Source organism: Candoia aspera, chromosome 1, assembly GCF_035149785.1.
Source record: "Candoia aspera isolate rCanAsp1 chromosome 1, rCanAsp1.hap2, whole genome shotgun sequence".
NCBI lineage: Eukaryota > Metazoa > Chordata > Lepidosauria > Squamata > Boidae > Candoia > Candoia aspera.
The window spans coordinates 84244872-84270695 of NC_086153.1; the positions used below are offsets into that span (position 1 = coordinate 84244872).

At 39.9% G+C, this 25824-nt stretch overlaps 1 protein-coding gene across 4 annotated transcripts in view; it reads left to right on the forward strand.

Annotated features, from left to right (window-relative positions):
* The window catches only part of RGS17 (regulator of G protein signaling 17), a 65594-nt gene that overhangs the window by 20043 nt on the left and 19727 nt on the right, over positions 1-25824 (forward strand). For 3 of the 4 annotated variants that reach the window (XM_063308429.1, XM_063308422.1, XM_063308447.1), the window contains exon 2: positions 16134-16277. In XM_063308429.1, the coding sequence (XP_063164499.1) occupies positions 16159-16277 (119 nt within the window). In that variant the 5' untranslated portion in view covers positions 16134-16158. The remainder of the gene's footprint in view (positions 1-16133; positions 16278-25824) is intronic. The other variant, XM_063308439.1, reaches the window with a different exon arrangement.

The window sequence follows — 25824 nt, forward strand, 5'->3', positions numbered from 1 at the left end:
TTCCCAAGGGAAAGTGAAAACAGAAAGCTGAAGGTTCAAATCAGCCAATTTAATGTGTAGGAAAATGCAAATATCTTCAAATTTAATATAAAAATAATAACAGGAAGTCAGTTGTTTGCTCTCAATCCTCCTTTATATTTGGAAGGAGAACAAAATCCTAAACTGAAAAAAAAAAATTAAGAGGTAATCCCAAAAATAACTATAAGCACCAAGACAGCCAGTTTCTCCTTGCTGTAGAAAGTACATAAACTTTTTAAAAAAATACAAATTTGGTGATCTAGAAATGGGGTGGCCAGTCTTAGTGTCCCTTTAAGGCTACAGCATGGCTTGGAAAGTGATGACACCTCCCAGCTAGCTCTTACCAGTCGAATGAGAAATGCTGTTTGTGAACTTCTGGCTACAAGCAGCCATCCAGAGGACAGATGGGGTGATTCCAGGTGTTTTCCTTTATCCAGAAAACATTTCTGGGCTTCAGGAGAACCTGCCTGAGCCGGAAAAAAGTTACTGCATTGTCAGCTCCGCCTGCTAATCCCGCAGGCACAGCTGTTCAGTCCACCATTCCCCACCGGAAGCCTCACTAGATTCATTTTTATGAATAAACATAATCCAAATTTGAGTATAAATCCTTGCACCGAGAATTTTATTGTACTCTTCAATATTAATAGAATTAATTGTGCTACCATACAAAGAGAAAGCAATATACACTTGTAAAGTTATCTTGAAATGTCTTATTCAAATCCAGGCAACATTTGATGCAGGAAAAAAAATATTCACCAGTTACATTCCTTCATGTCTGTAGAGTGTATACAAGCACATGGATATGGTCAAAAATGCCAGTTCTGCTTTGTTTGTTTTTTTCTGTCTTCTGTATCAGATTACTTTCCGTTTTTCAGACTCTGCTCCGCTTTCTGATGTTTGTGGACAAGAGGAAAGTTGCCGCACATGGTTTGTGTTACCTGGGAAAGCATTCTAGTTCTAATCTTTTACAAAGTTAGCATCACCCACATCCACAGAGGATTTTTTTTTTCTTCCTATGATTATCAAGTGACTTTTCTGCAGATGATAATCAAGTGATGAAGACCTGGAACACAATGTTTTCAGATTCATAAACTTTGGCTAGGCAAGGATGGGAGGGAGAATGCCTTCCCCAAATGACTTTACTTCCCTTGCAATCTCCCTTCCATTCTCCTTTCTTCATGGATTTTTTCCAAATTCCTTTGGAAAAAGCTGTGAAAACTGTTTGCACAGCAATGAACTTCAGAGAGAAGAGGAAGTGCATCTCTGTTTTCGATGCGACTGGGTCAGTCTGAATTTAGTATTATAATGCTGAATTGAGGCAGAATATAAAGATGCAGATGTGGGTTCCACCTGGAACACGCATGCCACTGAAAAGAATGTAGCACAGATGAGTTAAATGAGAGTCGCATACTGGAGTGTGCATCGCGTTTTGCAACGGAATGAAATTATTACTCATCCATAGTGTGTAACTTTTGGTCAAGTACGTAAGCAGATATGCACCCAAATTGGCATCCTTGCCTGCCTGGCATACAGATAATCATGTAGCTTGATTTAGATAAAAGTGAAATGCTTTACTTTGGCACTGTTAAACAGTGAACCCTCTAGAGAAATGGACAAGAAAGGAATGCCAGCTAGTTGATTGGATGCAGTCCTCTTCCCCAACTTGCCTAATCAAAATGAGGGCAATTGTTCCATGAGATTGTCACCAAGCTAAATTGTGTCCACTACATGGTCTCAGCCTGCATCATGTCCCAAAAAAGGCTGGAAAAAAAATTGAGAAATTGCTTAGACAGGAGTGTTTATATCACTTACTTTCTATATGGATATCAAAATCAGGAAAGTTTAGCACTAAACTATTTCCAGCTGTTAAATGTGTCAGTGAAATGTCAACTGATTTTAAAATATCAGTTACATCAAATTTGAAGATATTACATTCCTGTGATCAATGTTAAAATTTTCTCAGCCTGTAAGTGGCATATTAAGTAAGAATGAACTGTATAGATACCCATTCCCACCATTACCTTTTGGGGATAAGCAGTGTTATGCAAAGTGCAAAAAAGAGAAGAAGTAGACAAGAGATAGATAAGGGGTAAAACAGAAGAAAAGAAAATCTAACCAAATCTAGTTTAAATCAACACCATTCATTATACCTCTCTTAATGCCTTTCTATCTTGCCAAACCATCTTTGCTTCCATTACATCAGTACACCACTTCATAAATGGCCTTTTGCTCTTCAAACTTTTCAAGTGAGATTTTTATCAACGCTATCCAAACATGACTTTCTCAGTCTTCTCCTTCCTCTCTCATACCATTCACTCTTCCTTCATAAGTTTGTTTTGCCATTTGATCCTTATTCATTCACTCTAAATGATCATTTCAATCTGCAGGTAGTCCTCATTTAGTGACCATAATTGGGATTGACAACTTGGTTGTTAAGTGAAGCAGTTGCTAAGTGAAACTGTGACTGTGCTTATGCTCTTACTTCAGCTTTCCTGTGCTTAACAAACCTGTGAAGGTCGTAAATGCAAGGATTGGTCACAAAGTTACTTTTTCAACACCGTTGTAACTGCAAACAGTTGCTAAGCAAGACAGTTGCTAAAAGAAGGACTACCTATACTTCTTTTGGACAATTACCGTGTCCTCATTCATTTATCTCACAGTCATTTTTTATTCTATCTTTTCTTGATTTAGCACATATATTTTCTATGTAAATCATCATCACTGCATTCAACCCATTTTTGTGTTTTCAAATACTGTGGTCCCCAGATGAGACTATAAATATTGACCTTTACTGCTCATCATGAGCAAAACTTTCATATAATGTTTTTAGTAAGATTGAAAAAGAAGTAGACTAGCTTACCACTTTAGTCATAGCAATGCCATATGCAGCATTTCCTGCTGTTGGTAAAGACAATACTGGTAGCTTCTTGCACATTGTGGCCAGTATGCCACAAGCACAACCGTGGCTTAGTTTGACCACGCACGCTCACATCATTCTATGCAAGCTAGGATCTCTAATTTAGCAGCTATCTTGCCATCAACAAACTGTCGCTTGCATTAGCCCACTGGGAGACATACGTAGTATCCTGACAAACACTCAGAATGCTGGGACAAAACTGTGAAATCAGAAGCTGTCTATTAAACTCACTTAAAAGAAAAAGGTACCATAGTTCCACTGAATCTGTTCTATTGAGAGATAGCATTCTAATATATGCAACATATTCTGGGTGGATGTACTAAATTATTTAAATAAGGTAAAATCCATTGAAAGAAGAAATATTTGACAACTGGCTTTTAAGTACAATCTATCGAATGTTTACTAAATAAGCTATAGATTACTCCAAGCAAAGGGCTGTAGCCACTGCCTCCAGACCTCATCCCACCCATCAAGCCCTCCAAGGCTAGCAAACTCAGGGAACAAGAACCCCTTGGATTTCTGGAAAGTTTTGTATTGCTAGTGGGGCAATGTAACAGCCACTTGAAAGTCTATCAAAGTGATTACTCCGAGTTCCTTTCTCATGCTTCCCTCCCTCCCCTGGACTCAAGGGTCTCTTCTATAATGACCCTGTTTCCTCCCTTAACTGTGTTGTTGTGTCCTCTGTTGCTCCCGAGGTGTACGAAGCATTTTATCACACCATCTTTGGTTTCTGCAACCACCGGATAATGGTTTTGTCGATAAAAATATGACAAATAAATAAATAAATAAATTTTATGATAAAGGATGTAGCTGTTCAAGTAGTCCTCTGTATACATGACCCTATATATACTCAAAACTAGCTACTGTACATGTACAGTACAGGACTAGTAACTAGTCTTGAATCCCAGAAAACTACAACCTAAGGGAAATTCCCTTCTGTCAGGTCCCATCACTTTTGTTTCTCATTCCTACCTAAATCCCCTTTAATCAAGCTTGGTACCAGCTTTTCCACCAGAAGGGAGCTCTAAGATTGCCCTTCCACCCCCAATCGAATAAGTCCTTATACATTTCTAGTTATGAACAAACATCACATCTTTACTTCCCTGCATTCAGACCTACAGGTTGAGAACAGCTCAGTTAACTACTTGCCTTATAATAATAAGCATGCAGATGTACAATCCAATTTACACATGTACAAGAATGATTTTATACAGCAATAACTATTGAACTTGGTGGAGATGAATCTGCTCCCCAGTCCTAAAAGGTCTGCTTGGAGAAGGCTTTCTCTCTCCCCGCCACCACTTCTCTCCCCTGTCATCCAGCAGCCAGGTAGACTTAAAAAAACAAACTCCTGTATACAGGGTTTAAGCATTGTTTAATTCAACAACTGTAGGTGCCCTGCAAAAGTTCCCTGAAGCAGTTTCCTCCACCTTCCTCTTGGTTTGGTTTGATTCCTCTTGTACCTCTTCTTCCCTGGCCCTAAACCACATCCAGGTTGGCTGCTCTAATCTCAATCCACACTGGATGCCCCTCAATCTTTTCTCCAACTCACACACCAATGGATACCTTTTGTTGGTGGAACTTGCTTGAAATCTACCTTCCTTGAACCCAAGCTACAGGCAGACACCCCAGCAGGGCACACAGGAGCAGGAAGGACGCATTGTGCATTTTCCCTTTATTTCTTAGAGGTAATATTTTTGTCAGTCTGGAATGCTGTGTCTCTTATCTTCCTTTTTGTCTTCTTAAGCTGTCTGATTTACAGAAAGTAATCTTTCTCTCACTTGAAAGCTTTGCCTTTCTCCTGAGTAATCTTCCTGTCTTATTTTAAAACTTCAACTCTTCTTTGCTAATCTAGACACTTCCTTTTCTTTTTCCTACCCATTCTTCCAGGCTTGGTCAAGTGTGGTCACATCAGGCCCTTCAGTCTATGTGCTTTCCTTGTATCTAGGTGTAATGACTGTGTTACTCAATTTACCATTAAGTTTGATTCATACATGATTTTTGTAGATATCTCTTTAATGGAAAGTAGCACACAGAACAGTGAAAAAGTTGCGAATGAAAGTTCCCGCGTTTTCCCCAAGTTAAATGACCCAATGAGTACAAGCCTCTCTCAGGCATGCAGCCCCCCCTCTTTGTGCCAGTCAGCTCAACTCCACACAGATGTCTCCAACAGCTTGATAGCTTGACCTTGGATACCAGAGATAGTCCAAACAAGATGTTTTCATACTCCTGGCGTGTTCCCCCTCCCAACTCTACTGATCCGCAAGTCCCACCACATGTTAAGTCCATTCATGCATGTGAGTCCAATCAGATGTTCTGGGAACGTTTGATAGGGAGCATGACATACTGCCCACCTGGAAAAAAATGAATACTATACACATAATTGTAGGGACGCGGTGGCACTGCGGGTTAAACCGCTGAGCTGCTGAGCTGCCGATCGGAAGGTCGGCAGTTTGAATCCGCGTGACGGGGTGAGCTCCCATTGCTAGTCCCAGCTCCTGCCAACCTAGCAGTTTGAAAACATGCAAATGTGAGTAGATTAATAGGTACCGCTTCGGCGGGCAGGTAACACTGTTCCGTTTAGTCATGCCGGCCACATGACCACAGAAGTGTCTACGGACAAACGCCGACTCTTTGGCTTTGAAACGGAGATGAGCACTGCCCCCTAGAGTCGGACACGACTGGACTTAATGTCAAGGGAAACCTTTACCTTTACCTTTATACACATAATTAATATGATTAATTGAAAAGACAGAATCAGGGATATAAGGGTGGCAGACAGGGATTAAGCAGTAGGTTTGTTAGGGTATTTAGCATGGAATTTTTTAAGTAAAGCAAGTGCATTGACATGATGACTAGAAACTCATTCATAATCAGGGAAATGTTTCCAGTGAATTGAATATTGTAAGGAACCACAATGTTTTCGAGAATCCAAAATTTCTTGAACTTCAAAGAGTTGTTTGCCATTAATCATGATAGGCAGTAGAACAACCAAGGTAGGGTGCCATCATGGAGAGTCATGAAGTGGCTTCAAAAGGCTGCAATGAAAAACAGGGTGAATTCTTCTAAGATTGTGTGGCAGTTGGAGTTGTACAGTGACAGGGTTAATGGTTTTAGTAATGGGAAAAGGACCAATGAATTTTGGTCCTAATTTTTTTGAAGGTTGCGGGGAGCAGAGGAATTTGGTAGAGAGGTAGACTTTGTCCCCAAGTTTCAGAGACTATTTAGGAGAGCGTTTGTGGTCAGCAAATTTTTTATAGGTGGCCTTAGCATTGGTTAGGGCTTGCTGAATGATTGGCCAGGCAGAAGTGATTTTTTTGCTCCAGTCTGCTGCAGAGCAGCTCTCAGGTGGAGAGAGAGGCAATTCGAGAATAGGGATGAAATCCTGGCCAGTAACAACCTGAAAGGGGCTGAGACCTGTACTTTGATGCACTGCATTATTATAAGCGACCTGAGCAAAAGGAAGGAGATCAATCCAATCATCTTGCTGGTAGTTAATGTAGCAGCACAGGAATTGCTCGAGAGTAGAGTTAACCCGTTCAGTTGATCTGTCCGTTTCCAGATGGCTAGATGAACTTAATGCCTTCTTAATCCCAAGTAATTTTAAAAAGGATTTCCAAAACTTGGAAGTAAATTGAATTCTGCGATCTGAGATCACACGTCCAGGACACCCATGTAGTCTGTAACGTGTTGTAGGAAAAGCTTAGCAAGTTGGGGAGCTGTAGGGATTTTAGTACAAGGGATAAAGTGAGCTTGTTTAGAAAACAGGTCTATACCCAAATGATGGTTTTGGGTAAGTCTACTATAAAGTCCATGGCAATTTGTTTCTATGGTCTAGAAGGGTCAGCGATGAATTGGAGAAGTCCCTGTGGCTTTCCACCCTTCTTCTTTGCTTTAGCGCACACAGGACAGCTAGAAACATAGTCTTTGACATCTTTACATAAGGTGGGCCACCAAAGTTGGTGGTGTATTAGATGTAAGGTTTTGACAAATCCACAATGACCTGCCATTATATTGTCATGGGAGCATTGCAAGATTTTGGCGCATAAAGACTCTGGGATGTACAGTCTCTCAACACAGCACCAGAAGCCGTTGTGTTCAGTTAGATTGGCTTTGTTACTCTGTAGCCAAATATCAGACTGAAGTGCCGTTTGCAACTCTTGTTGCAGTTCTCCGTGCACTTCACTTTCTCTGCCACAGTTTGCCTGCGAGTTACAGCGGCCAGCCCCAGCTGAGTGGGAGAAAAGACAATATCTATACTCTCTTTCTGTTGGCTGTTCTGCTGAGGAAGGTGAGAGAGCGCATCAGCCAAGGAATTTTTCTTGCCTGGAAATTTGTAAATTTGCAAAATTGAATCAACTGAAAAACTGAGCCCACCTAAGCTGCTTAGCATTTAATTTCCTAGGTGTGCGTAAAGCTTCTAGGTTTTTGTGATCAGTCCATAACTCAAATGGATGCATGCATCCTTTTGCACCTACAACTCCATATCTTTTGTATCTTTTTTAAACTCTAAACTTCAGCTTTGCTCCTTCCTCAATTTTCTTCAGTCTCCTGGAACACTGGCCAGCCTCTTCCTTAATGATGTTCGGAGGGCTACATGGTCCTCCTTTGTTTCGATTTCGGTGGACCTAGACCTGCCCTCCTGTTATCCTGCTCTTCTCTCTCCTTAGGCTTTCAGGTAACACAGACATGGCAGAAAAAAGAAAACTAACCTGGAAAGCAGACTGGAAAGTTTGGCCTAATCCTAAAGATAGCATTTTCAGTCAGGAAATTAACTCGTTTTTTTGAATCAGTTTGCAAATGTCAAGCATGCAGTTATTGGCAATAACCTTTTTAGGAAACAAAATGCTTTAAAGAAAAGCAGGTGCACCATCATTCAAAAAGCTCTTGCACTCCACAAAGACAGGTTGCTTTGTGGAATATATGTTAAACAACTCATCAGATGGTTGACAACCCTGGATACTGAAAAAAAATGGCCACAGTCTTGATTTGAAGGAAGTTATAGATAGATCTGCATCTTGTTAAAATGAAGGATATCTTCTGATTGTTAGTAGGACAAATAAATTATCAGTCATCCTGCCTCTATAATTACAGCAAATTCCTCATTTCTTCCAGAGTGCCTGAGCGGTGTTTGTCCCCTTATTTCTAGACATTTGCTTCTCTAGTCTAATGGTTCTTACATTGCCCCTACTGTAAGGGTTGATTGGAGCTTCATTTGTAGCTCACCTAGGACTTTAAAGGTAGGTGAAAAACAAGAGTTTCTCCTCCTTATTGTATTCATGCTCAGCCTAGTTGCACACAAAGGTGAAACACAGTGAGTTTAATTCAGTAAGTATTAATTCAGCCAGCTCAGTTTGATCTGCTACTTATTACTTAGTATTTTATTACCTGGTGTCTTATAAGTGGAGACACCAGGGACTGAACCTGAGGCCTTCTCACTGAATTATAGTCTCTTCCTAAGCAATGGATTTACATAACATTTTTTACATAATTAATGTAGCTGTATTTTGGTTGTTGTTGTTATGGTCCACCAAGTCAACTCTGATTCCTGGTGATAATAGGGACAAGTCCCTGCAGTTTTCTTGGCAAATAGCTTGCTAGTACCTTCTTCTTAGGGCATAGTGACTGGCCCAGAGTCACCCAGCTGGCTTTTATGCCAATGGCAGAACTAGAATTCACAATCTCCCAGGTTCTAATCCAGCACCTTAACCGCTAGACCAAACTGGCTCCCTCTGGCTCTACAGCTATGCTTATTCTTATCCTTTATTTTAACCCTGGACAGGCTTATGCTTAGGTCTGAAAAAAATGAAAGATTTATGAAATTCCAGTACACTATCCAGAGAAGGAGAGACATAATGTATTTTCTGGGAGTCATCAGAGTGCCCAGATGTGAATGGAAGATGGAAACTGAGCACTAAGCTCTAGTGAGGACATAATCCTATCAGTCATACACCCAAGTTGATGGCGTCTTAGACAAGCATAGGACTGGTTGCTTCTACTATTACCATTGTATGACCTTGAGTAACAAAAGCCTTTGGGGCTATTTACTATGTATTTATCTTACTATATTTTCTTGACTTGAAAAATCATTCTGTACTGTGTCTTTTGATGACCATAAATCACTGAACCTATATGTTGATTTTAAGATGTTGAACTTGATAGCCTTAGCTGGATTTGGAGCTAATTTCCTCAATTCAGATTTGAAATCTGCCTTTGATTCAGCTGCAAATATCTCATATAAGTTGATTTCCCACTGAGACTGATTTATTGGAAAATCTATGAGATAATTGATATCCTTGTTATAGTTTATTTAGCAGTCAATGAAGAACAGCATTCTAAAAGTACTGATCTTGATCTTACTTGCCCAAATTAAACGGATTTACTGTTCCCTAACTGCATTTATAATTGGAAGACATTTTTAATAGCTTTCCTAATAATAATGCAGTTAGGGAACTATAAATTTGTGCTAATATTCAGCATAAGATCAGAGAACTGGGAATCTGACAAAATACAATATTTATGTGCTAGAATTTGAATGTATTCACAGAATTAAAGCATGAAGCTGGATATATGTGTGTGTGTGTGTGCGTGCATGTTTGTATACTGTATATATTAATATGAAATTACTCACTAGTGATGCAATAATTAGAAATAGGTTAGAGTTAGTCATTGGATTAAATCACTGGAAAACAGCTTCAAGATCCACCATTTTCTTAAATGTTGTTAGCAAAAGTAGTCTGACATATTTTTAAAACACTGTACAAAGAGGCTTCAAAGAACAGTGGTCTCTTGTAAATTTCTGGAACGCTCTTTATTTAAACTGTTTCATGGATACTGATTTTTTTCTGTACTAGAAAAGATTTTACTCATTTCCACACTGAATTCATAAAATATTTAAGGAAATAAAGTATTTTCTTGGGAGTGAACCCCAGTGAACTTGCTAAAATGTTGATGTAGACATGGGTAGGATTAGGGCTGGCTTTAGCCAAAGGCTGAGTAGGGACCGGCCTGGGGTGCCAAAGCTTATGGGGCGCCAATGCCATCCCTTCTTCTGCATCATTCTAAAAATGCATATCTTCAGATCCATGGGAGGTGGCGTCATCAGTCAATGTGGCCTAGGGGCACCATATACCCTTATCCTATTGGTTAGGATAGCATTAAATTATATATAGGATAAGAAGAAGGGGAGAAATAATTCCAGTAAGTGGATTTTTTATTAGTTTGTTTCTTTATTACTTTAAAATAAGTAAATCAATATGTGTGTAGGAGTTTATAATCTTCCATCTCAAAAATGGCCTCATGACAAAGCAAAAACACTTTTTGGAAGTAGGGAAAGTAAGGAGAGCAGATATGGGCTTGGCTTTCTTGTGTCAATCAGTTTACTGTATGGTACCTGGCTGTCAAGGAATCTCTTATTCCATAGCTTAAGAAAAAGATGGATCTGTTTGTGGTAAGTTATTCCAGTTTGGATCAGTATGACATCTGAGTAGCAGACTCTGTTTTGATGGTGTTAAAAGTAAGTTGAGATCAATCAGAGCGACAAGCATGTAACTTGCTCAGAGCCATCTATGATGCTTTCTTTTGATATTTTGTTTTCTGAAAGCTTTGTATTGAAAAGATCATAGACTTGTCATCTGTGGACAATTAGAGCAAATTCTATTCTCCTTCACATTCATTAGTTTCAAAGGTTTATGAAATCAGAGATATCTTCTTGTTCACAGCATTCATTTCAATGTTCAAATTATTTTCCAAATGAGAAAAGGCATTTGGGGGTCCAAGCACTAGATCACCCAACTTGACCTCAGTGGGACATTTGTTTAAAATTGAAATGAGGCCTCTAGACCAGGAATACCAGGTCTCAGCTAGAAGAATCTGGATGACTAGGAGATGGCAGCAAATACACCTCTTTGACTGCATCTTATGGTCATCCAGATTTTGCAGCCGACATCTGATAGTTTGACTTTTTTTCCTTTCACTTTCTTTATTTAATAAAACAGAATCAAGAGTAAAACAATAACAAAAAGGAAAGGAAAAAAGTGAAAAAAGAAAATGAAAACAATGTAACAACAATTATATATGAGGGCTTCTCAAATATACAGTACATGAAGTTTTACCTAGATGTTTCAACAAAGGATGACTATATTTCATTGTAATTGTCCATACATAATCCACATTTATAAACCACTCATCATATGTCATAAATGTCATCAGGTCTTCGATCCATTGAGTAACTGGGCCATACATTTGTCTGTCCAATGTTGAAGGATTAGACTCTTTAACAATAAGAAGGTACAGAGAATCCACTCCCATTGTCCAGCTGTCAATAGGTATGTCACTTGAAAAGAGTAAAAGCATCTCAAATATTAAATTTGGCCTCAGAGTCAAATTAATATATGTAATTACTTCATCCCCGAACATAATAACTTTAGGACATTGCAAAAACATATTTTAACGAAGTTACTTTGTTAAATGAGCCATAATTTAAGAACTGTTGAGATTGTTGGTACTGAGGTTAAAACAGTTTCCCATGGTTTAGATACAATAGGGATCTCCTATTCCTATTTGCATGTCAAATTGATTTATTGAGAACAGGTATTTATAAAGGCCAATCGGGGGATTTTTTGTCTTGTAGGATTTAGTCATCCTTTCTAACAATGTAACCTAATTTTAGACTACGGCTGGGAACAGATGGCAGCACTGTTTGTTCTTATTGCCCAGGGCTCCAAATGATTGACACTGGAGAAAATCCTCCCCTTCCATGGAGTATCATCATGCCCAAGGCTTCAAACAGGATACCTAGAAAGTTTTGTTTTAAAATGAATCTATATCTTTGAGTAATAAAATTGATATTGGCACACCTATAGAGAAATGCAAATGTTGACAGGAGGATTAATTCAAGGAAGAGTGAAAGGAATCACACATGGTATAGAGAAAATCAATACATATTTCTCCCCTTTCATTCTACTCTCAGGATTACTCAGAAAAACTGATATGAAGCTGGAAGAGTTATTCGCACTTGAATCCATTTTTAGTTTCTGTGCCCTCTTGCTTTCCTTGTATTTTTCTTAAAAACAAGTGCATTCTTCCTAGAATATTTTCCCCTACAGTAATTTTATTCTCCACTAGTGTTGATTTTGGGAAAGGATATGACACTCCTGGTCAAAAACACATACATCGCGCTTTCTGCTACTGACCAAGAGGTTGTCTTGTCATTCTAGGAATGTTGTTCTGGGAACTTGTACTTCAAAAGGGGAGCACAGAGAAGTAGAAAAGAAGAATGATATTTGCTTCAATGCCTTACCGCTCCTAGGCAGCTTTCTTGATGATGTTTGAATTTGTAGAAAGTTCTGATCAAAGCAGGATTCAGGGGGACCAAAGAAAAATATTCCAGGTATAATCCTGAAGCAAAAAGTGTTATTAAATAAACAATGGAGAGAAATATAAAAAGTAAAGGAAGAAAAAGTAAAAAAAAATAACTCAGAACCAATGGATTTTAAAGGCTCTTTTCTGTCAAGGGCAAGTTATGCTTGTATATGTACTTGGAAATGATACTTAGAAAAAGAAAAGTATCATTTCTTAAAACCTTTTCTTGTTTGCCAGACGGGTGCAGATTTAATATTGGCAAGCCTTGCTAGTGAATTCTTTAGAATCTAGTTGACAAAAGACGAAAGACCTGATTTAAAATGATCAGAGAACAGTATTCAGGGCCAAAGATGCTCTAAGATTTTGTGCCATGGCTATCCTACTGAAGCTAAACAGGTTGAGTAGGGATGCTACATTTGGTCGCAACTTGGGCACACACACTGGAGAGTCAGACTCCCTGAAGTAATTGGGATTTAATCTGGAGTTAACGTGATAACATTGTACTACCAGTCTTTGACCTCTTTGGGTAAAAAATGGGAAAAGAATGTAATAAGGGTTGAATGGAAGGTAAATGGTAGGGCCATGCTAGTATAGATTAGATTCAGAGATTCAAGTCAAAGGCAATCCAATCAAATCTTCAAATCAAATAAGATTCCTTTAACTCAATTCAGACAATTTTGTATTTGTTCAATAATGGCTTTTCCTAGATTACTTCGGAAATGTGAACTGAATCAACCTAAGTTGATGAACGCTTGAATCAAATCAGATTTATTTTTCAATTCAAATCAGTGTTCAAGTTGAATTTTCTCTACTTGCAAGTTTCTGGGATGAAGGTACTATAATCAAAATACACGTCAGATCATACCATAACTTTCTGCAAAAGGAATTATGGCCACCATGAATGTATGAAATGGAAGTCCATAGAATAGGATGTTTTAGATGCAGTTCCCATAGTTCCTGACTATTGGCATTTATAAGAGTTGTAATTCAAATCACTTGAAATAGGTTGCCTATCCTGACACAGAAAGTCATAGAATCATAGAATTTATGAGTAGGAAGGTGATCAGATATGTCACCTAAACCAATACCTCCTCAATGGAGGAATTCATTAGATAGCCACTCAGCCCGCACTTTGAAAATCTTCAGCAGGGGTAGGCCACCACTCTCCTTATCCTCCCTGTTGGAAAATACATCCTAATATTCATTCTGAATTGCATTGCTTTCAATTTTAACCTGTTGGCCATTGTCCTATCTTCAGTTTTAATAGAAAACTAAATCAATAAATGTACCAGATCATGATCATGATCAGCTGAAGACATGTTGCTGCCTGAGAAACAGAAATTGGCAGGATTGTCACCTTAATCCTAATTCAACATTAGTACTGAGAAAGCATCTTCCTTGCCCCTGAGACAACAACTGATTTGTGGAATGGACAGGACAGACTTTGTGGCATGCACAATTTTGTCTTCTGTGAGAAAGGAGAGGCAGACTTTATTGCTTCTCAGCTTCTGCTGTCTGAGACAATTGCCACACTCTGTCTAATGGTAGAACTGGCCCTGGCTATGGTCTTTACACTTTGCCTGGTCATAGAATTGTGAGTGTTAATGAGAAAGATGGAACATGTGTGAATATATAAGTTAACAGGGCTGGTGGCAGTCTTATGTCTGTCAAGATTCCATTCCATGGCATTGTCACACAGCCACAGGGATTATTCCGTGCTAATTACTTTTATAGGCAGAATGCAGTATCTGGAAATTAATTATTCCTAAATATGGCAGCAGGTTTCTATGGGACTTCACAGTCCTATGCAGTTTACAATGAACCGTGCCTCATAGGGAAGCTTGTGGTTTAATTATAAAGGACCACAGAACAATCTTGGTCTATAAATACAATTAATAATAACTTTTCTCTAACTTGCTTGTGCTTAATGGTGTCCATCAGTGGCTCAGCTGAATGATTGCTTCTCTAAGTAGAAATGACAGTACCAATAGTAGTGGCAACTAATAGAGGATGTTGCTAGAATAAGTGATATGTGGAGTTGTGCTTCTCTGAAAAATGGAAATACTGGGTTGTTTCACTATCAATATATTGCCTGTAAATACTTGATCTGTTCTTTGGACCACATGCATCTAAGAAAGAAGTCATATATAAGACTTAGTCTAGTGACTTCAGTTAGATATATTTTGGGTATAAGTATACATTGATATGAACTGTAGGAAATTGTTTTCCTCTCTGTTCTATCCTTAATGTGTTTTTAATGTGTTTTTTTAAAAACCATTCATAAAGTTGCATAGGCTTCCAGACAGCAAATAAGAATTTCAGGAAGAAAAATGGTCTTCCTGTTTCTAGAAATATTGAACACATACTGTATATACATACAGACCATACAGAAAGAATAGAAAAGCATAACAGTAGTTAGAAATGATATACTGAGTACAGATATTGACACATTTCTGCTGAAACCAATTAAGAGAACACTTAATTGGTTTTAATCTAGTTTAACTATTATGGATATCCCTAAAGGAAACAGAAAAATTGTAGGCTTCTTTCAGACTGAAGGATCCTGTTCCCATAAATTGGAGGTAGAGGGGCAGCAGGGATCCTCAGAATTAAACAGTGCTAACTTCATTATACAGACCTGTGAGTCATCCAACTGAATTCATCTGCTACATATATGGACCACCAGGGTCTGAACAGAGATCATATTCTGCCTATAAGAAGTAACAATGAAGTAGCCAAGGATCTGGCAGAACGCAGTTCCTAGATGGTAGCATATATCCCATTTCGTGTATCATAAAGTGTGCAATACTTGCAGCTGAGCTGTACAAACCATAATCTCCTGCACTACCTAGATATTAAAATCTATTTTTCTGTTACGCATAGTCACATTTCATGTAAACGATGCCTAAATCTGGGTTTCTCCAGTACAATTCTTTTTCTGTACAGAAAGTGCAAAATGCTACAATAGTTTTAGCACTTCGTCTTAAATATTACCTAGTGTTACACAAACTGTGAGATGCATTCCAGAGATTATGAATAAGAAAAAGAGCTTTTGAAACTAAAGAAATATTGAATAATAAGAAAGGACCTGGGAAAGATTTTAGTTAAGTTCTGCAGTTTGAATCTCAGAGCCTAATCTCACCGCTTCTGTGCCAACAACAGGGAATCGGCTCTTTTTGTTCTCACAACTACTTGCTATTGGGTGGGATGATTAGAGTTGAAGTCCAAGTTCTCTGTGGAGGACCACCTTGCCCAGCCCAGCCCAGCTCTTCAAAAACATTTGGACAGGCAAGGAGGTTTGCCACACCATCCTTTTGCTTCTCCCACCCAACCCCAACATCCACACAAAGGAATGATTTTGGTGGGGGAAGGAACCACCTTCCAAGCATCTACAGGATGGAGCAGAATGTCCTTAAACCTGAACCTTTGTTCTGTTGGTCTGGAGAGTAAAGCTTCACAGAAGAATTGGCAGGAAGGTAAAACTGTCCATGTTACCCTCAGTGGGAAGATAAATGCTGCCAAGTCATATTCCCCACAGACATGAAAGAGTTTGAAGAGGAAGGAATCTTTTGATTCCCTGGACGTTTCCTGCAAGAATAGAGGATCTTCATCATTACTACCCTGCCAGTTTTCCTCCTGTCTTCTGCCAAAGGAAATCCTGCTTTACTAATTAGGGACAGTGAAATGATTAAGATTAAAGTTGGCCCCTGTTAAGTCTCTTAAACCCAGCTGCAGTTGATGGCCTTTGTAGTTTTGAGCTTGAATGTGGGTCTGAGCTATTGGGATGAGTTTAGTTGCATTCCCTTGATGTTCTCTTATGTCTACATTCTTGTAGCCACAGGGGTGCTGAAGTAGCTGAAATGAGAAAAAGGCAACAGTCCCAAAATGAAGGAACATCAGCTGTGTCTCAAGCTCCTGGAAACCAAAGGGCCAACAACACGTGTTGCTTCTGCTGGTGCTGTTGTTGCAGCTGCTCATGGTATGTCATGCCATCTCTTTAGTACCATTTCCAGCACAGGTGTATGACAGCTCCAAACCATCAGTTGTCAGATATGCAGGAACTAGTTTTGGGGCCTATTTCTGCAAATAAAGACACTGCACAGTGAGTGCTCACGTGGTGCTGATTTATTGTGAAAAACTCTCATGTTTTCCTCAAGATTTTGTTCATTGTGACCTTTGTATGATTTCAAAGAAGTTTTAAAAAAAAGTTGGCAGTCCAGATAACATCGTTGCTACCTCCAAGAATACATCCATATCTGGGAAAGGAGGCTTTGTTTGTGTCTTTTCACATTGTATATATAACTTGGCTTTATCAATAGTCATTTTGACAAAAATTGGATCACTTGTAACATGCTTTAAAACCTGGGGTGGTTGATCAGTCTTCCTTCTATGACCTTCTTAATATTACCATGTTTTCATAAAATAAAAAGCCTCGTGTGGTGCAGAGTGGTAGGCGGCAGTATTGCAAACGAAACTCTCCCCACGACCTGAGTTCAATCCCAGTGGAAGCCGGATTCTCAGGTAGTCGGCTCAGGTCAACTCAGCCTTCCATCCTTCCGAGGTCGGTAAAATGAGCACCCTTGCTGGGGAAGGTGATGACTGGGGAAGGCAATGGCAAACCACCCCGCTATAGTCTGCCAAGAAAGCGTCACGAAAGCAGCGTCCCCTCAAAGGGTCAGACATGACTCGGTGCTTGCACAGGGGACCTTTCACCTTTTTTTTTTTTAAATAATTACCTGATAAGTTCGGTTGCAAAAAGAAGGGGGAAAAGTTTGGATGTAGCCTAGGAAATGTGTGCCACATTTTCTGATTTTGGGGGTGATTCTGATTCTTAGGGGGCAGGTGGGGTTGGGCGAGGGAATGAGGAGGATCGGAGTCAGTGCATATTGAATGAAAGGCAAATATAAGCAGAATCTTCCTGTTTATTGCTATTTGATAATTTGATTAATAACCTACAGAATATATTTATAGTCTGGAAACATTCAAATTCCACTGAGATTCTTCAACTGGCAAAAAGCCATCATTTTAATGGGGATGGGCCAGGAAAATTGTTGCTACTCAGCTCTTCCTAAAAGAATCACCAGCTCAGGAAATCTGAGGCTGAAATCAGTGTTTATTTTCTGTTTTTAAAATAACCTCAGATAATCATGTGGTATTTCCCAGCATGTCCAGAGTGCCTGTCACTAAAGCATATAAACCTTTAATGTAACAAGATTTATATGCGTGTGAAACAGTCCAGCAACATCAACAAGGCTGTGTGAATTTATACAGCTACTTCACTTGCTAAAGGGTTCCATACAGCTGACATACCCTTCTCTCTCTCTGTGTGAAACTTTTAACTCCAAAATTTCTTTGCACTGTAGCACAGGGACTGGTAAGCTGCAGCTTCCAGCCTAATTTTATACAGCTCAGCTCAGTTTCGAAAGACCTCTGCCAGAAATCAGCTCATAGCCTGGCAGAAGCAATTGGTTCCTTCTCCAGCAGTCTCTTGGTTTTTGGGGGGGAGGGGGGAGCAAAGGGAGTGTCAGAAAAGGAAAAAGGGAGTAAAAAACAAGGTTGGTGAATGATAGAAAGAGAGCCAGTTTGGTGTAGTGGTGAAGGCACCAGGCTGGAAACCGGGAGACCATGAGTTCTAGTCCCGCCTTAGGCATGAATCCAGCGAGGTGACCTTGGGCCAGTTGCTCCCACTCAGCCCTGGGAAGGAGGCAATGGCAAACCACTTCTGAAAAATCTTGCCAAGAAAACTGCAAGGACAGTCTCCAGTCAGTCAACACTGACTTGAAGGCACACCCCCCCAAAAGAGAAAAAAGAGGGGATCCTAACCACTTTTAGTTCTTCCACCTTTGCTATAGAAGAAACAAAACACTGGTGGAGATGTGTGCACAGATGAAAGGGCAGGGCTGTGGTTTCATTCTCCATGACTGAGGTCATCAGGTCAGGAAGCATCCCAAAGCATCAGTGAGTTCAACCTTCTACTTTCTCCTAACTAAATGGGAACAGGATATTTTCCCCCATGGAGAGGGGGAGGGAAATAAGGTTGAATTAGGGCAGCCTTCCCCAATCTGGTGCCCTCTACCTCCCAGAACCTCCAGGTGCAGCCATTTATTGAATGATAGTCTGTGGTTTGTAGCCAGGTCATATTATGGCTCAGGTACAAAAAGTATCTGAAGAAGTGGTTTCTTCTGAGAGAATCCTGGTATGTGGTTCAGGCTACATAAGAAGATGCATTGAAAGGAATCACAGTTACAGACCAAATTGAAGGAAGCCAAAGAACAAGCTTAAATCTGCCAAACAGGACATCTCCCTCAATGCTGCCTAATTATTTGGTCAGAGCAATCCTGATCTTGTCTACCTCAGGCATTCACTCCAACTTTGCTGCTGCAGCCTGAGATGCTTCCTTCTCATGGACTTTGGGGAGGTATGGATTCTAGCAGCTCCTTATCTCCAGTGGTGTCCTCTTTAGGAGAAGAGTTTGTCTCAGTCTCCTCCCAAACAGCCTGTTGAGATGCCATTGACTCCTGCAAGCCCTGATCCTGGAGAGGTACCACATCTTTTTCATCAGAGCACCCCTTCAAAAGTGGGCATGACACCAGCTAGCATGATGAAGACTACTGTATGTTGGCTGGAGAGTTTTGAAGCTGATACCTCCAAGACATCTGGGAGGCACCATATTTGGGATAGTTGCACTTGGGGGTATTGGGGCAATGAAAACACATCCTCTTCCCTCCTACAGTCTGTGAGAGTTCTGCTTCTCATCAGTAAGAATCCTATTGAGATAGACATCTATACACTCACTATCAGAATACTTTATGTGTTGTCCTTCTATAGTCATTGCTTCTCAAAATACTAGTTATGTAAAAAGATGAATCTACTGTGGGGGAATGCTTACCTCTGTAATTTTCCAGTTTATTCCATTTGATTGTTTCTTCCCTGTTGTTTGCTTGTCCTTCATTTGAAAGATAGAAGTTAGAGGCAGATATGGCATGGGGTGGGATGGGATGGTAATTTAAGCTGTACAGTTTTTGTCCCCCCTTTGGATTCAGAGGATAACAAATCCACTTTCCACACCCACATTCAGAGGATAGTGAATCTATGTACAGCCTATGGAGATTAGGCTGCCACTTAATGAAATCCCAGATATGAGCTAAAACACAAGATTTTGCCAGGTGAGCTGAACTTTGGTGTGGCAGCTGTACTGTGTGCTTGCCAGACATGACCTGATTACAGTTTATCAGCATACACTGTTCTCTGACCATCCCACTCTTGATCAGCATTCACCAGAGCTTTTCAGAATATGACTCCCTCCTGAGTGGGTAGATTTCTTGCAGATGATAAACAGGGATGTGGTGTGTATAATTGGTATGTACATGTGTTAAGCAGTCTCTCCCCAGAGTTGCTTGTTCAACTGGACTAGCCCTCTGGAAAACTGGACTCCCTGTCTGACCACATTTCCAAAAGTTTCACTACGTGTGTGAATCAAGCTGTGGATGTGTTGTGAAGAAGTCATGCGACTGTTTCACCACAAAGCCAGACTTAATCTGTGCACCATCTCCAATACATCAACCCATTGAATAATACGTATCCAAGATCACATCAATTGCTTCTCAGCTGTTCTGGGAAGGGAGTAAGGACATAAATCATTCTGAGCTGTTTTCTCCTCATCACCTTTAAATGACAGTGGATGAATAAAAAAAGTTGCAAGATGAGTTGGGAATATATACCCTTTCTGTATTATATGAGATGCCCAAGACTAATAGCTTAATTAAATTATATTTCCACTGCTCTTTAAAAGCAAACTTAATTTACGTACATTAATAATTCTTGACTGGGGACTTTGTAGCATGGAGTTCTCATGTGTTCTTAAAAGGTTGTGTTGGCAAGATTCCAAAATACCACCGTAACTATATACTAGCTTGCAAATATTCAGAGCTTGCCCACCAGCATCCTTTATTTTTCTAATGCTCCAGTGTATGTGCTGTTTGCCAACACCAATACTGTGTACATTCGTACAAAATTCTTTTCAGGCTTAGGACAAGTCTCTGAGTGAAGTTTCATGCTCTAAAAAATTTAGTAGGGTAGATTCAAGGTTGTGGTAGATTCTTAGAACTAAATTGGACAAAACTGTGGGAAGAGAATATAGGAAATAGCTTGGGCAACCTAATAACTTTATCTTCCATCCCTAATGTTTGAGATTCAAAAAAATTTTAACAAAAGAATACAGTAGACAGAGAATGATACAACACAGATCTCTACAAATTTTCTAAGTCCAGATATGAGAAGTCTGGTTCTAAAGGCTGCTGTAATTATTATGACATATACAAATCATGGCAAATGGAAAAAGAATGAAACTTTAGAAATTTACAGGTCTAACTCAGTTGACATTTACCAGATTGGAGAAGGCTGATCTGACCTGTTTTAACTCTTTAACTCTGGCTGTTCATCTCCAGCAAAAAGGCAATTGGCCAGCTTGTTACAAGTTTATTTCTGACTAGAGCAGGTGCCTACAGACCTAGAGGAAAGAAAGCAGAGATTCTGAAGCACAAACAGTGCTCTTGATGTACTAGAGATTCAGGGATGTCTGCAGAGTGTAGTAAAAAAAATAAATGAAGATGGCAGCCATGATGGTTTGATTGAAGCTCCGCCTGGTTTTTACATGCAATAAAAATCAGATGAAGGTTCAATTGCAACATCACATTACTTTTTGGACCACACTCCATGGACACCTCTGTAGAGTCTGCAGTTGCACAAGAAAGGGTTAGTTACTTATATCAGGCCTAATACCTTGACTTTGAGTCTATAGGATCCTGCCTAGCACAGTAAGACCCAAAGCTGGTTTCTTAGTCTGTTGTTTTAAAACCAAAAGTCCCTCCGCTTTGTTTTTAATCCATGTTCTTTCAAGTGAAATGCCAGGGACATGGTGATGCCAGTTGAAGAGCATGCTTGAGTAGTCAGTCCTTCTAAGTTGGGGGTTGGAGAATTAAAATAAGCCTCAGTAAAGGAATTCAGGAGACCCAATTTGGTGTAAGACACAAAGCTAGAAATCAGGAGACCAGGAGTTCTAGGCCCAGCTTAGACACAAAGCCAGCTGGGTGACCTTGGGCCAGTCCCTTCTCTCAGACCTAGGAAGGAGGCAAGGGCAAACCACTTCTGAAATCTTGCCAAGAAAACTGCAGGGACTCATTCAGGTAGTAACCAGGAGTCAGCACTGACTTGAAGGCACCAAAAAAAAAAAAAAAGGTGGGTGAGGAGAGAGAAAAAGAGAGGAATTCATAGTGGTGTAGAGGAAATGAGGTATAGAGGAAATGAGTTTCTGCAGGCACAGGGGAGCCTACCTTACTCCCCCTTGCCCCACATCTCCAAGAAAGTTGGATAGGGCTCTCTGGGCTGCAAAAATTCAGGCATCGACCAGATGGCAGCAAAATGTTTGTTTTGTTTCGTTTTTTTCATCTCTTTGCTGCCATCCAGTGGGCATCCAGATATTTGTATCCTCAGCAGGAGATGGAGCTCAGCACCTGAGCTGTCCCGCCATTGGGAGGAGATATCTGAGAGGTTTGCCTTGAGGCCCAGTAAGTTCTACGTACTTCTCTGCCAATTCACATTCTATTCCTCTGTGCATCCGAAAGCAAGCCATCCCGCATGGTTTAAGGAAGATAAGTTCTGAATGTCCCACATTTCTGTATGATTAAGACAGATAGATTTGATTACCAAGAAAGCAAGAAAAGAAAAGGCAACCTGTTTGGAGCAGAATTCAGATCACCTTTCTCCATCTGGATATCCCATCAAACCCAGTCAACCAGCACAATAACTTCCAATACATCTGCAAGGTACCAGTTTGGAGAAGGGCTGGCTCAGAAGGTGTTTCTTTGTAGCACCTCCTCCCTGTCTTAATCAGTGGCAGTAGGAATTTCCAAGACCATGTTTATTAAGGAATTGGAAAATGCATTGCTAATCAGAACACAGCCTTTAATAGCTACATCTCTAGGGAACAGAGCCATACAAATGAGCCAAGAGTGTGCTGAATGCTTGAGGGATGTTAATGATTCAGCCTAAGGCTGTATCTCTGCAGTGAACTTTTGACTTGAGATTTGGGAGGCAGAATAGAAAGGAGTGTTCACTCCAGTCACAGCTTCAGTCAAAATGAGAGTGAACTGTACTGTTTATAGAGTTAAATAATCCACACCTTGTTTAGTGGATGGTCCATTTATGACATCAATAGAAATATTAGAGATCACTTGGCAGAGCTTTGCAGTTTAAGGAAACCTCTGTTTTATTCTACCTTTTAAATTGTTCTGATGTTAGGAAACCAGTAAACTTCTTATGCAGTAAGATACGTTCAGTCATGGAAGTTAAGAACAAAGCAAAAAAGATTATTTCATTAAAAAAAAAAATAACCCTTCTTATTTTCTGATTTTCTTCCTGCTGGAAAGAGTTCATTATTGAATCAAGGTTCTTAAATGTTTTTGTGGACTTTCCCAACTAAGGAAGTATTGAGTCTGTTGTATTTGTATTCCATCTAAATGTCATCTGCATAATACCTGCACCCTCCCAAGTACCCAATTCATGTGGTACAATTATCTTAGAGAGTTGAGGCTGAAAGGGAGAGAATGTTATGACTGAGCAGTTCTATACTTGTCTAACGTTTCCTGACTCTGGAAAGGCAGTAGATGTACAAGGAACAATGTAATCTGTTCTTTTTCCTCATGTGCTGATTTTCTACTGAAAGCAGTTTGACATGGTTCAATTATTCAGTCACTTAACTGAATTATGAAGTCATATTTTCCTTTCCTTACCAATTATAAGGGTGGGTGAGTGTACTTTCCACATGGTCTACCCCTAAAATAAGGCAGAAAGAATAAAAATGTAGGAATTTAGTAACACAGCTTACAGTATAGTATTAAATATCTGATATTTAATGAAATGATATTTCAAATATTAATGAAATGAGAGGCAGAAAGAAACGCGTGAGAAGATTTGGGTTTACACTATGTTTTTTATTTTATTTTCTTGATTTCAGCTCTAAGGTAATAAGTCATATCTGTACTCATCTAGTTTATATTCTGTGACCTATAGAAAGGTAGTAACTTTCATCTGAGATACAGCTGAGCTAGATGCTTCTTCCCCATTCAGTTAGCATAAGAGCGATAGTAGCATTATTTTTTCTCAAGAGAAGCAAGAGCATCCGTTCCTAAAGTTGCAGCCACCAAATATGTAATGGTGTGTGGGAATGACCTTGGGAGACAGGAGGAAGAGCCGCAGCCTAGACAATGGTCTGATAAACGAAATCTGAATCTGAAGGAGGAGTGGGGGTGGAGAAAGCATCTCAGAAGGGACCCTCCTTAGTTTTCAGAGGAGTAAAGGTAAGGGAGGGACAGGTACTTTCAGACTTGCAAGACTGATGGCAGCACTTTGAGGTAGTCCAGACAAGAAGTACCAACCATGAGTACTAACACTACCTGTACACTATATATTACAGTAACAGAATCTTGCAAGTCTGAAAGTACCTCTCCCCTCCCTTGCTTTTAGCCTCCCAAAAACAGGGGAGGGTCCCTTCTGAGACACTTTCTCTACCCCACCCCTCCTCTGGACTCAGATTTCATTTATCTCTTCCTCCTATCTCCCAGGGTCATCCCCACATACCATTATACAATCTTTCATTCTGTCTTGTAAAACTGCACCAATTGTCATGAGTAAGGATGGCGAGCAGGGGGCTCCCATCCCGGCTGTAAAGCGCATGCGTAGTACTGAGGAATTAAGCAACCATTCAAAGAGACACAGATCAGGCCTGCCTTAGCCTTTGGGGTTTATCTTTCTGGGTTTTTCCCATGCTTATTCAGTTTGTTAGGATTCTGACTATGTAGCAGTAATAAACATTAGAGTACTACTCCTCATCTCAGCATGTGTCTCACTGTTAGGACACCAATCCCTAGCTGGGGGTGATGCTTAAAAACAAGGGTGAGCAGGTGGGGATGTGTTTGTCTTCCCCCCTTCTCCTGACACCAGATTAAAAGGTACAAAACAAAATAACTCAGCCCGCACTTTACAGATAGCCACAACCATCAGTTGTGTCGTAGTTGTAACAGTTGCACCGAAGTTTCCCCAACAACAACTAACCTTGGCCTAAGGTACTAGAGGGGCAGGCCATCTTCATCTTGCCTTGGGTAGAAGAACTCAGCTTATCTTCCTACTATGTAAGAAGATGGACAGCACTCCCCCTTTCTCTAATGGCAAGCACCTTAAGTTTAAGAGCCAACCAATGAGAGAATGAAAGAAAAAAACCCAGACCAATGTGTTTTTCACGAAGTGGAAAATCTCTTCTTGTATTTTTGGCCTGTGGCTGGGCCTTCTTCCTCTCCCGATGCCTTCCCTTCACTATTCATATTGCACTACTCTTCCTGAAGCTACAGTATGCCAGCATCTAACAACCATTTTGCCTGTTCCAGGAAGAAATGTTACCAGGAAACATTACTGTATTACTTTGAGTAAAGAAAGAAACCACTCTCAGGTAGCAAACAGTTTTTGCATAAAAGTTTTGCATAGATTTTTCTCACATGGTGATTCTAAAGCTCTGTTATGATTAAAAACCAAAGCATTATTCATAATTCTGAAAGAGAGAGAGAGAGCGCGTAAAAGAATGAGAGGGGTTGATACTTAGCCGTACCATGTGAGATCACAGTTTTTCTAAATTGGTTCTGGATCCCTGGCCTTCAAAATGACAAATAGCTTTTTCCTCCAGCTTGGCATCAGCTTCAGGAATGGAGGGGCTTGGGCCTATAGCAGTAGCATACCAGTGTTGGAGCTGGGTGATCCCAACAGCTTCCAGGGGTTAACTAAGGATTTGGAGTCAGCGGCTGGCAAAAAACCCAAACTGATTTCTTTGCCTCATACTCCTTTGGTAGTCTGAAAGCTCTTCTTACTGACCTTGCTACACAAATGTTTTATTAAAAGGAATATTTCCCTTGTATGGGTTTAACAGCCAACAAAGTTACAAAAAGGTACATGATCCATGCTTTTCTCATTATTTTTATGGTGGTTTGGGGATATATTTTACAATTATACCCAGCTTTTTAAGTTTCTGTTTAGAGAGAGAGAGAGAAAGAGAGAGAGAGAGGAAATTGTGGCATCCTCACCATTTTCTTGTATTGAAGTATGACTATGTATATTAATCTTGAGGCTCCGGTATTTAGTTAGACTGCCTGTGTATGCTACAAAAAGTCAAAACTTTTTTTCTGAACTGAGAGTTGATTGAACACAAGGAGTTTAGCTCATCATTTATACATTTGTCTTACTGATTTGGAAGGGCGAGGTATATCACATAAAAATCATGCTTCTTTTCAGCTACTTGTGACACTCTTAAAAACTATTGTCTATTTTCAGCCCGTTACTTCAAATGGGATGCATTTTTTAAAAGCCGATGGCAGACTAATCCAACATGTGTCCATAAAGCTGAATGCAACCCACTAGTTGTGCCTAGTAAAGCCACAAGGACTTTATTGGTATATGATAGATGCCATCATCTTTTTCAATCT